The sequence below is a fragment of the Sorex fumeus genome, unplaced genomic scaffold (assembly GCF_029834395.1).
Source record: "Sorex fumeus unplaced genomic scaffold, SorFum_2.1 ptg000051l, whole genome shotgun sequence".
In the NCBI taxonomy this organism is placed as follows: Eukaryota; Metazoa; Chordata; class Mammalia; order Eulipotyphla; family Soricidae; genus Sorex; species Sorex fumeus.
The window spans coordinates 28,738,691-28,754,347 of NW_026606108.1; the positions used below are offsets into that span (position 1 = coordinate 28,738,691).

At 36.5% G+C, this 15,657-nt stretch overlaps 1 protein-coding gene across 1 annotated transcript in view; it reads right to left on the bottom strand.

Moving 5' to 3' along the window:
- FBN2 (fibrillin 2) overlaps positions 1 to 15,657 on the bottom strand; it is a 294,085-nt gene that overhangs the window by 265,990 nt on the left and 12,438 nt on the right. Inside the window, exon 5 of the mRNA XM_056124409.1 lies at positions 12,210 to 12,305. Coding sequence (XP_055980384.1) covers positions 12,210 to 12,305 — 96 coding nt within the window. The remainder of the gene's footprint in view (positions 1 to 12,209; positions 12,306 to 15,657) is intronic.

Below are 15,657 nucleotides of genomic sequence, written 5' to 3' on the forward strand. Positions count from 1 at the left end.
AAACAAACCAATGATGGTGCGAATGTGGGGGTCAAAGAACACACATCCACTGCTGGAGGAAATGTCCACTGTTTGAACCTCTTTGAAAAAATATGAACACTTCTGAAAAACTACAAATTGAGCTTTTATATGACCCAGCATTTCCACTTATTGGCATCTATCCCAAGAGCCCAAAAACTCTTAATTCAAAAAAGACTTTTATGCTCCTATGTTTAGTGCAGCACAATTTACAAGAGCTAAACTTTGGAAACAACCCAAGTGTCCAAGTAAAGATGACTATATAAATAAACTATGGTAAATATACACAATAAAATACCACTTGACTATAAAAAAGAAAAGATGAAATAATGCAATGTGCCACAACATAGATAGATTCCTAGGGTGTCATGCTGACTGATCAGTAAGAAGAAGAGATAGAAACAGAATGATCCCTTCATAAGTGGGATATAAATAAACATTGTAAAATAATAATGGTCAAAGGCAACAGAACTTGACAACTGGTCTACAGAACAGAGAGTACCATGGTGGGAACGGTGTGGGAGTGGCGGGGGGGAGGGGGGCTGGAATGTTTAAGGGCTGAAGAGGAGATATAAAGACAATGGAGGAGACTCAATTATTTTCTCACTTTTTCTGTTTTTCGCCTGGAACTTATTTTGGATAGTTTTTTAATTTTTTTAAGAAAATTTGTCTTTTATCCATTGAAATAACAGTAGATTATAGAGCATTGTATGCTTCTGGTGTACATCATTACAAATCAACATGTGGCAGCCTTGGAGAGAGTTCAAAAGGTTGATGCTCATGCCTGCATCCAATGAGAGCTGACTGACTGTGGCCCTGGAGGCCCCCAAGCACCACTGGGTCTGTGCAGCATTGTAATACTAGTCAGAGCATCAAACCCTTCAGCCTACTGGCCAGATATCATCTCAAGTGGCTCCAGGGCACTGCTTTGGATCCCTCCCCCATATCCTTGGTTATTTTCTGGTGTGTGTGTGTGTGTGTGTGTGTGTGTGTGTGTGTGTGTGTGTATTCTAAATTAAGTTCACCACTGAAAGTCCAATTTTTATCTTTCACCAAACAACTGCCCCTCTAACTTTGGGTGGGGTTGGACTTCCCAAACAGTGTTCAAGGAGCTCAGGATTCACTCTGGTGATACCTGGCCATTGCTGGTCAGGCTCAGCAAGATCTCCTAGGCTACTACAGTGACGTTCAGGAACCAGGAAGTACCAGGGATAGAACCTAGGGTCTTGGCAAGCCACATGTGTGCTTTAGTTTTTTAAGCTATCTTCCCCAGAAACGTTCCTTCTAATTTCTAAATGATGTTGCTGCACAAAGTTTTGTGTAGAGGCAGCACTAAGGTTTATCCAAGGTTCAATTACTGGTAATTGAAAACTCTTCTAAATGACGCTGCTGATGTCATTGATTTGAGAGTTCTCTTCCCTAAATGTTGATTTTTAAAATTGTATTTATGTTATGAGTTAGCAAATGTACAATTTCTAATGGTATGCCTTCAAATTTATGAATCTTTTTATCTACTACATCTAATCCTCTCTACCTCTGAAATCTGTTTCAGATTCTGTAGCTTAAGTGTTTAGAAATTCAATTTTGGGGTTCTAAATATCTACTTTACCTCTAAAATCTTTGCTCTAGCTTTCTCAAGAAATAGAATTCATCTAGCATAATTTATAAACTTTCTGCATAGTTTCTGGGTGAACTTATCATTATAATTCCAGTTCCTTGCCTATTTGAATGGAAGGTTTTATTGAAAACACTGATCAGTATGTTCTATTGTTATTTTCATAAGATGTCCTCTATTGATTTTCAGATTTTGATATACATATATATAGCTTTTTCCTCACTGACATAGTCTATTTTAGAACTTTGACCACATTGTTTTCCCCAAAATATCACATCTATCACTTCAACTTAAGGGGTCTGTCAGGTTATCTCTTTCTGTGAAATACCCAGGAAAAACCTCTTCTGAGCTGCTATCAAATTGGTAAAAATAAAACAGAACTTGTCTCCCAGGAGTACTCTTTTGCTATCCAATGCCCCACATCTTGAAAACAGTTGTTTCATATGTTTTATGATCTTCTAAATTTTCCTCTCATAAAAAAATTTCTGGGTATTTAAGTTAGAGGTTGAAATTTGAAATTTATGCAAGAATATTTTCCCATTCTAGATAACAAAAAAATACAAAGACAGCAAGTGGTTCCTTTAACTGGCACAATGTATGATTTTAATTCTAAGATTGAACAATTAAAACAATATGATCTCAAGAGAGCAAACATACACTTTGTGTAAAGTGTTTTACTTTTAAAAAGTTGTTAGTTAAGTGCATAAGTTTTGAGGTTATGCCACTTGTATTCAAATTCTATCTTATTATCTATTGATGAATATGAATAAATTTCTAATTTAAATTCCTCATTTATGTGACATTTAAAAATGTTATTTGAGGGTTAATTTCGCTAAACAATTTGTCACAAGAAACTTTTCAATAAGTGATACTTTAATATTATATAATTTTGTATTTGAAATTAATACTAAGAACCAAATTTATACATACATAATCATAATCCAAGTGAAAACATTACAAAACTTAACAGGACCACTTCTTTTACTTTGCTGACATGGAATGAGTTCTCCTGAGTGGTCTCTGCCCTCCATTCTCCTCTCTACATTTCTTTTTGTTTACTATTCTACATTGTGAAGAACTTCTTTCAAGTACAGACATCCTTCACAATTTTCTCCCCAAAGCAAACTGAATACAGAAGGCAGCCTCTTGCCTCTGGCATATTAGACTTCATATGTTAAGATCTATTGGCCCAACTTCACCACCTAATTTTCCCTTTCAAGAACTTTGCTTTTTAGCTACACCAGATGTCTAAGCCTCCATGAACATTTAAGGATATTTACTATAGCTGCACCTTATTTCATCCTATTTTTTCTCCATAGAACCCCTAATTAATGTGGCCTTCCCTAAAAGGTATGGCGAGAATAGGGAATGTGGGAGCAATTTAAGAGTTTAAACACACACACTAAACACACACACATACACACACATCCTTTTGCTTTTCATAAGCTCATAGTCAAGTAAATAAAGAGACACAACATAATGACAAAGAGAACTATTCTAGCAGAACAGTATTTATGATAGCTAATTTTTGTCTGAAGTGTAAGGTGATGCAGGGTAGAGGGGTAGTCAAGAAAAGTTTCAGAGAGGAATTGTTTTCTGAACTATTCCTGTCCATAGACTCCCCTAAAAGACTTAAGAATATTGGGGTTGGAGTGATAGTACAGCAGGTAGGACATTTGTCTTGTGCGTGGCCAACCCAGGTTCGATTTCCTGCATTCCATATGGTCCCCGAGCACTTTCAGGGGTAATTCCTGAGTGCAAAGCCAGGAGTAGCCCCTGTGCATCGCCGAGTGTGACCCAAAAAACAAACAAACAAAGGAATATGTCTCCTATTGATTATAAGAATCCTAGGGGGAAGAGGTTCAGAGCTATGGTACAGTAGGTGGGCGTTTGTCTTGCAAGCAGCTGACCCAGGTTCAAACTTGGGTTCACTCCTTATGGTCCCGAGCTCTGCCAGGAGTGATCCCTGAGTGCAAATCCAGGAGTAAGCCCTGAGCACTGCCGTATGTGCCCCAAATAGACAAACAAAAAAGAATCCTGTGTGAAACAAAGTCTACAGATAAATTTATTAACTACCCTGTGAAAAATGTGAGACAAAATCTTGCGCCCACGCTAATAAGGAGACTAAGACTAAAGATACCAGTAAAATACTAACTATTGACAGCACTCTAGTATTGATAGTAGAAAACAAAGAGTAAAATAAGGTAAATATATGCTAAAAATCCAACCCATAGAAAGTAATATCATGTTAATAATGATACATAGTATTTTTCGGTAGATTGGAAAATTTGATATTCCATTTTTACCATTACAACTTGAATAATCAGATACAATATCTGTCTTTAAGATAAATAAACAGGTCAGTTAGGAGAGATTAATACAAATGATAATAGTATCTTTTAATTCTCACAAAAATAATCCAAGGTTGATTTCGATTATGGTAAAGTAAGTAAAGTAAAGGCCCTCCCGTTGATCATCGATTTGCTCGAGCGGGCCCAGTAACGTCTCCATTGGAGACTTTGTTGTTACTGTGTCTGGCATATCGAATACTCTCGGTAGCTTGCCGGGCTCTCCGAGAGGGGCAGAGGAATCGAACTCGGGTCGGCCATGTTGGCTGCATGCAAGGCAGATGCCCTACCCGCTATGCTATCGCTCCACGTTACTGGGCTCGCTCGAGCAAATCGATGATCAACGGGAGGGCCTTTACCTTTTATCGATTATGATAAATAGATTTTATATGCAAACACAGGATGGAAGCATTAACCATGCTTTCAAGGTCACATATCTTCATATTAAGTTCGATTCTGACATCTCAATCAAAACAAATATCTAGTGTACAGATGCCATATACCAACTTCCCCACCAGAAGCTTAGCTCATCATTGCTCTTAATCGGTTCAACAACTCTTACAAGGTAACTGCAAATCCACAACTTTTTTTAAATTTAAAACCCTTGAAGTCTGGAATTACAAAATTAGAATTTTTAAGATTTTTAAACATACACAGGAATAATACGTATGCATTTCCCTCACACAGTACATATTATCATTAATTAATGAATGAATCCTTCATAATAGTATTTAAATTTAATTGTTGATGTCTCTTGTTAGTTCTGCCCTCAGTTTCCTCAGTTACAAGTTCTAACAACTTCCTATGTAATGCTAAAATAGGAAATTAGGAAATATTTATGGACTTATAAAATATAAAATATAAGTATTATTATTTTGTACTGTAGATTCCCCACCTGAAGGTAGTTAAATTTTAAAAAAGAAATATATCTTGCCGCCACCCGCACTGCCAATCTTCACAGGCTTGTCCTGGGTCCCCCCAGCCCATGCAAGAGAATAAATCCGCTGAAAAACCCAGATATGAGGAACCAGTGACTGAAAACGCCAGGGGTCTGGACTGGGCTGCCCCTTCCCATTTCCTTACTCTTCAGGGGTCCTGGCTGTCAAGCCCACAAACTGACCTCTGGGTGCCACTTAAGCGCATTAATGGCCATGATTAAGTGACTCAAAATGAATCTTGGAGCAACTGTCTGCAGAGATGTCTTGGATCCCAATTACTTAAGATTTTAGAATTCCTGGAAAGCGTGGCTCCTTTTGCAGCCACACAACAGCTCATGCATTTTTCCTCTTTTACTTTTTTTGTTGAATCACTGTGAGATAGGCCCTTTCAGTCAAAAAAATTCTTACTAAGCAATACAAAATAAATAATCTAGCTTCTGCCTGTGGGGCAGGCTTGAGTGGTGGTGGGAAAATTCGAAATAATGGTGGTGGAAAGGTTATAATGGTGGTGGGATTGGTGTTGAAATATTGAATGCTATCAGTTATTGTAAACAACTTTATGAAAATAAAATTTTAAAATTTTTTTTAAAAAAGGAATATATCAAAAAGCCCCTTGAGCTGGAAAAAATAAAAATGCTCACTGCTTTTATTTGGGAGTTTTATAAGTCTCAGGATCTAAAAATTGCCCACACATTCAATCTTACTGCACAGATTATAAACAGGAGAGATTTAAGTCTAAGAGCAAGTGGAAGCCATGATCTCCCCCAGATCGGGTCTCTCAATGAAATGGTTTTCTCCCAAGTTTAGTACTTTCTTTAATACAAGCAAACAGCTCTGCTCCCAACATCACTAGGAGATGTAAATCCTTTTTCTATCATTCTCCTCTTTTGCTTTTTTCACTTCCTTTCCTTTCACTGTCTGCTTTGCCTCCCTCTCATTGACCCTCCCTTGTGTTCTTAATGGTCCTTTCAAGATAAGGATGTCATCTGAGCTGGTGCCAAAAAGTTAAGTTCCTGCAGATCTTTTGGTATTTCTCTGATGCCCATTTAAGGCTAAGTTTAGCTTAGAGAGCACGAAGTTATAAAATGTTCTAATGGCCTCAGAAGTGCAGAGATGTCTGTGTGCAAATGCAGACGCACATGTCTGACTTGTATGGTCAGTAACATGCTCTCTCTGTTTCTTGTTACTTCATTCACACTAACTTTTTGAAGTGCAAGAAAAAGGGAAACATTTTATAAGAGAACTCAGTCAACTCAAGTAACTGCTAATGAACAATAGAGTTTAAATAGTGTTTATTTAGCCTAAGATTTCACCATGATGCATGTACAATGGTAATACAGGAATTAGTCTAGTATGGTTTTTCCAATAAAATAAGCAATTTTTTTAAAATTCGGACTTAACTTCAGAAGTCTTGCAAATATCCATTACTCAGGAAGCATTTCTGAGTTCTATACAAATATGCCCCTACTCCTATTATAGTATTTACTGTGTCATATTATGTTTCAGTGTTTAAAGTGACAACAAGTTCTTTTCTTTAAATAGATAATTTGCTTCTCTTAACAGAGTATGAACTGTTTATCCACGTCACTTGAGTTTCAAGTAGTTAGCTTAATATTTAGTAACATAAGTACTCAACAGATACTTGATATATATTTAGAAATAAATTTACTTTAACTTTCTTTCTGTGCATTCTCATATGTTGTTAAAAAGATAAAAATAAAATTTCAGATTCACCAGAAAAAAAGATATCTGTAAAGTTTGGAAATCAAGAAAGACTTTAAAAAGAGAATATCATGACCAGAGAGATAGTACAGCGGGTAAGTACTTACTCTAGCATGTAGCCAACCCTGGCTCAATCCCTGGCACCACATGATGCCTTATTTCTTTTCTTTTTTCGTTTTTGCTTTTTGTGTCACACCCACCGATGCTTACTCCTGGCTTTGCACTCAGGAATTACTCCTGGCGGTGCTTGGGGAACCATATGGGATGCCGGGAATCAAACCTGGGTTGGCCACATGAAAGGCAAACGCCCTACCTGCTGTACTATCGCTCAGGTCCCAATGATGCCTTGTTTCTTGAGGACACCCTGAGCATAGCCAGAAATGACGCCAAAAAAGCAAACAAAAGCTTTAAACTTTCACATATTCAACAACTCAGCAATTACATTACTAGAAAATATCCTAAAAATGATTGCCACTCAAAGCCTCTCTTGCAAAACACAGTACCCAAAAGAAGAGAGAGAGAACAAGGGGGAATACCCTGCCACAGAGGCAGGATGGGACCGGGGGGGGGGGGGGGGGGGGATGAGGGTGGGGGGGGATGCTGGGACCCATGGGGATGGATGACGGGCACTGGTGGAGGGATGGGCACTTGATCATTGTATAACTGAAACCCAAGCACAAAATTTGTAAGCCTATAACTGTACCTCATGGTTTTTTACTAATAAAAAAAGAAAAAAAAAAGAAAAGAAAGAAAATAAATAAACTGCTTGGAAAAAAAAACTTTATTTGTGGGCATGTGTGCTACAGGCTTTTGCTTTTTAACCAAACCAACTACATTTTATAAGAAAAGCATGGAAATGGTCCCAAAAGCAACTGATAAGAAAAATAATTATGGTTAGCAACTATCAGCAGCTGTAACAGAGTAATAGAGTTTAAGATCTTAAATCACATTGCAATATATATCTACTATGTACCATACTCTGACCTGGAAAAGTTTCTTTATCTTGAGATACAGAAAAAATTTTCACAAACATCACATAGTTGTAGAGTATATAGACACCTAATCTTCATTATTAATTATAATTTGCTGTGCGACTATTTTAATCTGTTGCCTAATATATTTATTTCATAACAAAAAAGGAAAGCAGAAGATAAGCACGTTTCATATTATGATTCAGTAGATTACAACAAAATCCCAATCTTATAAACACTCTGTGTAGTTGAAAAAGCACCAAAGAAAAAATCACAAAAATGTTAAAAACAGGGCCACAGAGCTAGTATAGAGCGTAAGGTACCACAGAGAAAGTGGCCAAGCTTAGTTGACTCTTGGCACTGCATATGGTTCCATGAGCCCACCATTAACAGATAGAGGAGTAAGCCCGGAGCATAGTCACATGTGGCCCAACCTGGAATGTTAAAAGCAATTTACTCTGAATGGTGGAGTAATGAATGACTCCATTTTTTACCTTATACTCTCATATTTTCTAAATTTTTATGCTAAATGATACTTTCATAAAACTGGAAGGAATTTTTTTTCTAAACATGACTGCATATTTATTTCTTGGAAATACCAAATCCATTGTGTATAGAATTCCACATGACAGAAGCTGATATCTCTCCATGGACCACAGAGCTCCTGGTTATGCTATTAGTTTGCTGTTACTTATAAGTAACTGAACAAATCCACCCTGCACACGTTAACAAATTCCAATGGAATTAGTATTGATTAATGCGTGTATTGGTTATTTCTGAACAAATTTGGGTCCAGTCTGCACGATTCCCAGAATTCAGGAAAACTCCAATTTGCCTGTCTTCACTCTTGCTCTTGAAAAGTTTGAATAAGGTCAAGATACGGTTACGGTTTAATAGCTGCCACAGTTACTTACCTCCTGAAATTTGAGTGGGCGAACAAAAATTTAGAAAATAACTCAAGAGCTTATAATCAGACTTCAAGTTGCCATCGTGCAAACTTGAGTGGTAGATTGTGGTTTGTGGCTGACTCCTTTTAGAGAAGTAGCCATGGAATGAAACAAGAGATGTGCTTTATACATCAGCTTGGGTGGGGGGCACAATTATGCAGTCCTAGATCACTGAACACTGTCTGAAGGTGGGCTAGTGAGAGCTCCTGCCTCAAGGTATTCAAGCTGAGGTCAAGTGATTTCTTTTTGGCAAACTTTTAGACAGTGATTTCATGCAGTAGCTCTGCATCTGGATGATTTTATGGAAATTATCCATTTTTCATTTTACATAAACATTTCAGAATTTAAATTTCATTAAAGTTTAACATGGAAATTTGATATTACAATTTCTTTTTAAAGCAAATTTAAATCAACAAAAGGCATTTTCAAGTGTAAATAGAAAAAAAGTTAAATCATGAATCCTACTGAAGTTACTACCATTTATAAGAGATGTACACTTTAAACAAAATGTCATTTAAGCGTCTAAGGGTATTTGAAATTTTACTAAAGTTATTCACTTTTATATGGAGGTCATATTTACATGATAAAAAATCTGTAGTAACAATTTATGCATAATTTTAAATGATTTAGGATATATTTCTAACAGATGGTTCTTACATAATATTCAAGGAAAATTCAATTTACAAAGTAATTTGGCTTCAACAATCATTTAAGTCAAAGAAGTTGAACTGAGAACTTTGGGCAGTTCACATTTGTACTCAAGAAATCATTCTATTTTTCCAGAAATCCCTTAGATGAATTCATTCCTTGCCAGCTTACCCCTTCCAAATTTCTACTACAAAAGAGTAGGGTATATTTAAAGTGTTAAGGAAAAATGTCATATATATAAATATATTTTATTTAATATATATTATATATAAAATGCTGATTCAGTCACCATGTAGTCTCAGGTGTATATTAAATGCAGTATGTATTCATTATCAAATACACTATTTGGAGAAGAAGCAAAAAGAATGGAATAACTTCATGTGCCTGGATACACACACTGACTGTAAAATGAACTCTTCTCATTTTACAATCAGTGTGTGCCCACAAGACCGCCTATTTAAAAATATTTTTAATTGAGATTCTATAAATTACAATATTATTAAAAACTATTCTCATGGACATAATGCCAACAACATGCCCATCATTGGTATACATCCTCCATCTCCCAAAGACCACACAATTCTTCTCCCCAAACCCCACACACAACTCAATTGGGTGGATCAATTACCCCATTTTGTCATCTTTGGTCTTTGTTGATACCTTTATGTGTATCTTTAAGCCCCATGTATAAGAGATGATTATCTCCCTATACCTTTCCTTCTGAATGACTTCATTCAACATGATATCCTCTAGTTCAATCCATGTTGCTACAAACTGCATGATTTTGAAGAACTCCTTTTACCCAATGCTAAGGTAACTGGACAGATCAGCAAGAGTGAGAGTCCAGTAATATCCAGTTTACCCAGCACCAACACACAAGTTAAATGCCATTACCATATCAACTCTTAGCCTCTGTCTCCAGTGTGGAAACCAGTTTTCCAGAAACCCAGATAGATGATAAGCTGCCATTTTTTATCATAAACTGAGAACAGGAGATAAATTTAATGATAAATTATATGAGACCCATTATAATTACTGGGTCTTATATATTTCCACACAAGGAGAAAATATAACTAATTTTACGGAAAAAATTTAAAAGAACAAAGAACATATGTCTTGAGACTAGATAAATGAATAAAGACAACAGAAACTAAATGTCAACAAGGCACATGAACCTATTCACTGACATCAACATAAATAAATTTGTCTTTTACCTATGTAGCGATTTTTTTTTAAGTTCTTTTTTTTTAAATTTTTTTTTTACAGTTGTAGATTTACAATTTTTTGTGCTTGGGTTTCAATTATACAATGATCAGATACCCATCCCTCCACCAGTGCCCATTTTCCACCACCATGGATAATATCCCTCCCACCCCCATCCCCCCATCCCTGTCTCTGTGGCAGGGCAAAGTTATAGTTGATTTAGCCTGGTTACAATGTTAACATTTATACTTTTGGTGTAGACAATATTTCTTGAGAAAAATTTTTGTAGGATTCAAACCTAAACAAAATTCAAGTGAAATATATTTAAAAGTGTAAAGTTTATGATTGCAATTTAGAAGTGGAAGTTACTAGAATCTTTGGAAGAAATAAAGCTTCATAAGTTTAATATGAAGGGGAGTGATGTAAAAGGTTTTAAGAAACCAATGTTTCATAAAAATATCCCCAAAGCCAAACTGCTAGCTAATGAATTTTGTAATTTCTTCTGAGAACTTGCTACTGTAAATTTGAAATGTATGTGGGCTTTTATTGAATTCTCATAAACTTAATAAGAACTAACAAATCTAATGAATGAATAACTGTTGAGGAATAATGATGTAATACCTGGAAGACTCCATTGAAACTACCCAATTCCTTTGCCAATAGGGCACTGAGCTTGAAATCTGCTTCAAGATGAGAGTTCCAAAATTTACATGACTTGCAGAAAAAAAAGCATGAGCTCCACCAATTATGCTCTAAATCTTACTATTTTCCATTCTATGGCGTTTAAATAAACTGAACACCATCTAGAAAATTTGTGTTATTTCATTCTTAGCAATTTTTCTTTTTATGTTAACATTTCATAATTAATTTTCATCCTAAAATAAAAGCATCTGGAAAAGACATTTAAATTTATTCTAAGTGTAACTATAAACTGTCATTTGTGGAATGTATTTCAAACTCAAGAAATCTGTTACCTTAGAAATAATATAAATATCTTGAGATATATATACACACACAGTATATGCTAAAAGGTGGTATTCATCTTACTTTTCAAACTTCAGTATATAATTCTAATTTCTCAATTACTTGTCAAGATTTAAGCAGAATATCAAGATTAAATTATGTCAGGGTAATGAGTGTAATTTTTAAAATATAAAGTTTCTTTGTAATTCAAAGCCTTTGTGTGCATATGTCAAACTTATTGAAACCGCTCCCCCTTATTACAAACTAGTTTTAAAACTCAGCAGTGCATGGAGTATCTCCGAAAACTGATTAGCACATGGTTGGGGAAGACATTTTAGAGAGAAGATTTTCTCTCCCTAATTCTGAACAGTGTGTTGCTGTAGATAATAACTGCTGGCAGTCTCACAAAGAATTCCAAGGTGGGGCAAGACTGACACAGAAAGGAAGACATGGCACAGAACTGACATAACAGAATGAAAGCCTGGGGCATGTCTATCTTAAGCTCTGAAACTTCTGTTGTTTAATATATCGTAGTTCCTTATTGGTTAGATAGATTTATGCCAAATTTTTGTTGGCTTTGCAGCCAAGGCTAGCTGGACACTTTTTTAAAGACAGAGAGCACCCTGAACAATGACTCCCAATTCGAATTAAGCACATTACAAGAATTTGCAATTAATAACTCATTAAATCCTACTCTTCAAGCTGCAGGCATAATCAAAGAATAGGAATACCATTTCATCATTTCATGAGAAAAAGATTTTTCATGAGATAAAAAATGTTACAGTCTTACCATACAATATATCCTTCGAAGGGAGATTTTCTTTCTACTTTCTTACCTCTTTCACACTGTGGACCAGTGAATCCATAAACACAAGCACAGCGATTGGGTCCAATACATCGTCCACCATTCTGACATCCATTTTCACAGACAGCTGCAGACAAACAGCAGGAAGCTCAGTATAGAGTAAATGTCAAAGAACCATGTACTTAGTCTTGTGGAGATGCAGCCAGTAATGGGTCTTACTTCTAAAACCCAAGTTATAGTTCATATTACTCTTTTCAGTAAATATACTTAAAGTGTATATAGATATACTTACTATACTAGTAAGTATACTTCAGTGTATTAATAGGAATTGATAAGAGGTACAAATTACCTATCTTGAAATAAATCATAGGATATAATGTCTAGCATGTTGACAAGGGTTAATTAATATTGTAATGCATATATGAGAGTTGATAAGAGAATAGATCATACAAAATAACATAGGAAAGAAATAACAAATGCTTCAAAAGCAACAGAAACTGAGAACTGGTTGTTAATAGGATGCATAACACTGTAGTGGTTAGGATAGGAAGGAGGGGGGACACCAGGACATGGTAAAGGGAAGCTGACACTCTGGTGGAGGGTATGATGTTGGAATGTATTTTGCATGAAACTCTGCCAGTAAATTGTAAATCATAGTTTCAAATATGAAATTTTTAAAAATTCTCAATTATCAGAAAAAATATTTAAAATTATGCCTAATGACAGACGCTATCTAGACTTACTATAGTGATAATTTCACAATAAATACTTACAGAATCCTACTGTATATCTGAAACTACCATAATCGATATATGTCAACTCTACCTCCAAAGAAAAGAGAAGAAATTCTTTTGAAAGGACACATCTTCAAAACCTTTGAAAAGCAAATATTCCCGCAAACCATACTGATGACAACTAAATTCAAGAATGATATCTTCTTGGGGCTGGAGCAATAGCACAGCGGGTAGGGAGTTTGCCTTGCACGAGGACGACCTGAGTTCGATTCCCAGCATCCCATATGGTCCCCTGAGCGCCGCCAGGAGTAATTCCTGAGTGCAGGCAGAGCCAGGAATAACCTCTGTGCATTGCCAGGTGTGACCCAAAAAGAAAAAAAAAAGAATGATATCTTCTTATGGAGAAAATGTTGATACTAAGGACCTGTAACCTGTAAACACAAATACTTTCACTGTCCTCCTGTTGTTCATCGATTTGCTCAAGCAGGCACCAGTAACGTCTCACAACAAATTGTGAGACTTGTTACTGCTTTTGGCAATATTGAATACGTCACGGGTAGCTTGCTAGGCTTTGCCATGCGGGCGAGATACTCTCGGTAGCTTGCCTGGCTCTCTGAGAGGGGCGGAGGAATCAAACTCAGGTCAGACACATGCAAGGCAGACGCACTACCCGCTGTGTTATCACTCCAGCCCACAAATACTATGTCTTCATGAATGGAGACAAAAACCAACTCTAGCCTATGCTCTTCAAATAGTGCTAAAGATGTTTCAGACAAATAAGCAGACAAAGCACAACTGAGTTCTTCAAGTGAAGATATGACCAAAACTGGGAAATTCAACAAATATAATTGTCATCTATGAGAAAACAATGTTATTATTTCCTTACCAGGAATAATGAAACAGATCACCTATCATTATGTGCAATGTCATTTTTTCTGCTGATAGCAGAAAGACCAAAACAAGTTTTGTTATATATTTTGGAACTAAATATATCCTTATTTTAATGTATCATTGTGCCAGTGGTCTTCAGAGACATCATCTAGGATCAGGAGATCGTACAGCTATTCTAATGCATGTCTACTATGCATCTGATCTGTTTCAATACTCAACACTACATAGTACTCAGGGAAGAGGACCATCAAAGTGGTCTGGGAATTCCTGGTACTTCAAAAGGTTCTAGCAGTACAGGATCCTTGGGCTCTGGTATTAACCACTGCCAGTTGACCAAGAATGACCTATGAAGCTTCTGGGGCCTCCAGAGCACTACATAGAAACAAAACAAAAGACTCTGCTTGCAGCAACCTTGCTGAGGGGCAGGAGTCAGGTATGTTTGCTCAAATTCATGCCTCTGAGGTCCATGCCTTTCTGATTCTTCCTGCTTGTCCCCAAGTGAATGCAACATAGCAAGTCTAGCTCATCACTGCCTTGAAAGAGGGTAGCAAAATAAACGAGCAAATATAAAGAACTGAAAAAAAAAGAGTTAAGATTCTGAAAAGCATGGGAAAGATGGGGAAAGGACTAAAGAAGGAAAACAAAAACCTATTAAGAGCTCCTAATGGGGTGCGCTTCCACAAAAACAATGGTCTTGAGTCAAAGATTCCCATTATGAAAAAGTTACACTGCGAAAGACTGACATTCACATCGCATGCAATAAATTCAGCTGTGGAAATTTTCTTTAAATATTATCAGCCTCAGATAGGGTCTCCCATATTCAATGCTAGCTTTTGAGATGCAATTGGGTAAAATATTAAATACTGATATTCAGTAATTCTCCTTGGCTAAGCAGAGCAAAGTATTCTCTCAGGAGCTTCAAAAACAGTTTCCAAATCCCAATGAGAAAGACCAGAGAGATGATAAGTACAGTACAGAAGGTTCTCCCTTTCAGCTGACCTGAGCTCAATCCTCAGTATCTCGTGTAGTTCCCCAGGCCTGATAATCACTCCAGGGTCAGGAGTGATCCAGGAGCACAGACCCAGGAGTAAGCACTGAGCATAGCTGATTGTAGCCCCCAAATCAAACAAAACAAGTTGTAGGCCGAAGAGGGCCTAGTAAAAGTGGGAATGTGTTCTATAAAGAGCTCATCCAGTAAAGAATAAATCTAGTCTATCTAATCTGTCTAGGTTGGGTTTTAATTATCACTCTTCATGATCCATGTTTTTGATTTGGAAGACAGTCACTATCAAATAAATTTTCTCAATTGTGATTTTAAAATGCAAAATGTCATTAAAGGCAAGTAAAGGGACTTTGGAATTTTCAGTAAATTTTCAAAGTCCAATTTTCTGAACATAAAGAATCAGCTACTGATCCATGCATATGTGTTTTCCCAGGGTAGTGGCTAGGATTTGCTTTTGGAAACATAAATTGCTTAAATTAGCTTTCCCCGCTACCCCAAACACTTTTTACTTAAAAACTAAAATCACTGCCTCAAATCTGTCTTCACAGTGACTTCTGAGAGATCCGCAATGAAAATTATAAGAGATTTTCTAATCCTGAGTGAGACTGTCTCCCCCAATCTACTTTTTCTAGAACTTCTCCTAACTTTTTTTGTCATTTACCTTTTCACTCACTAGCTCATTTTCATATCAGATAGAATCTCAGAGTAGCAGCAAGTGGCATCAATTCTCTGATATCCTGTCAGCGCCTTGACTAGTGTGGGCTGGAGCTATCAGTCAGAGAACACTAATGAAGAGCATGGGAGAGTTACTCTGTCTCTTAAGGACATTGGTAGGGCAAGACATAGGGGGA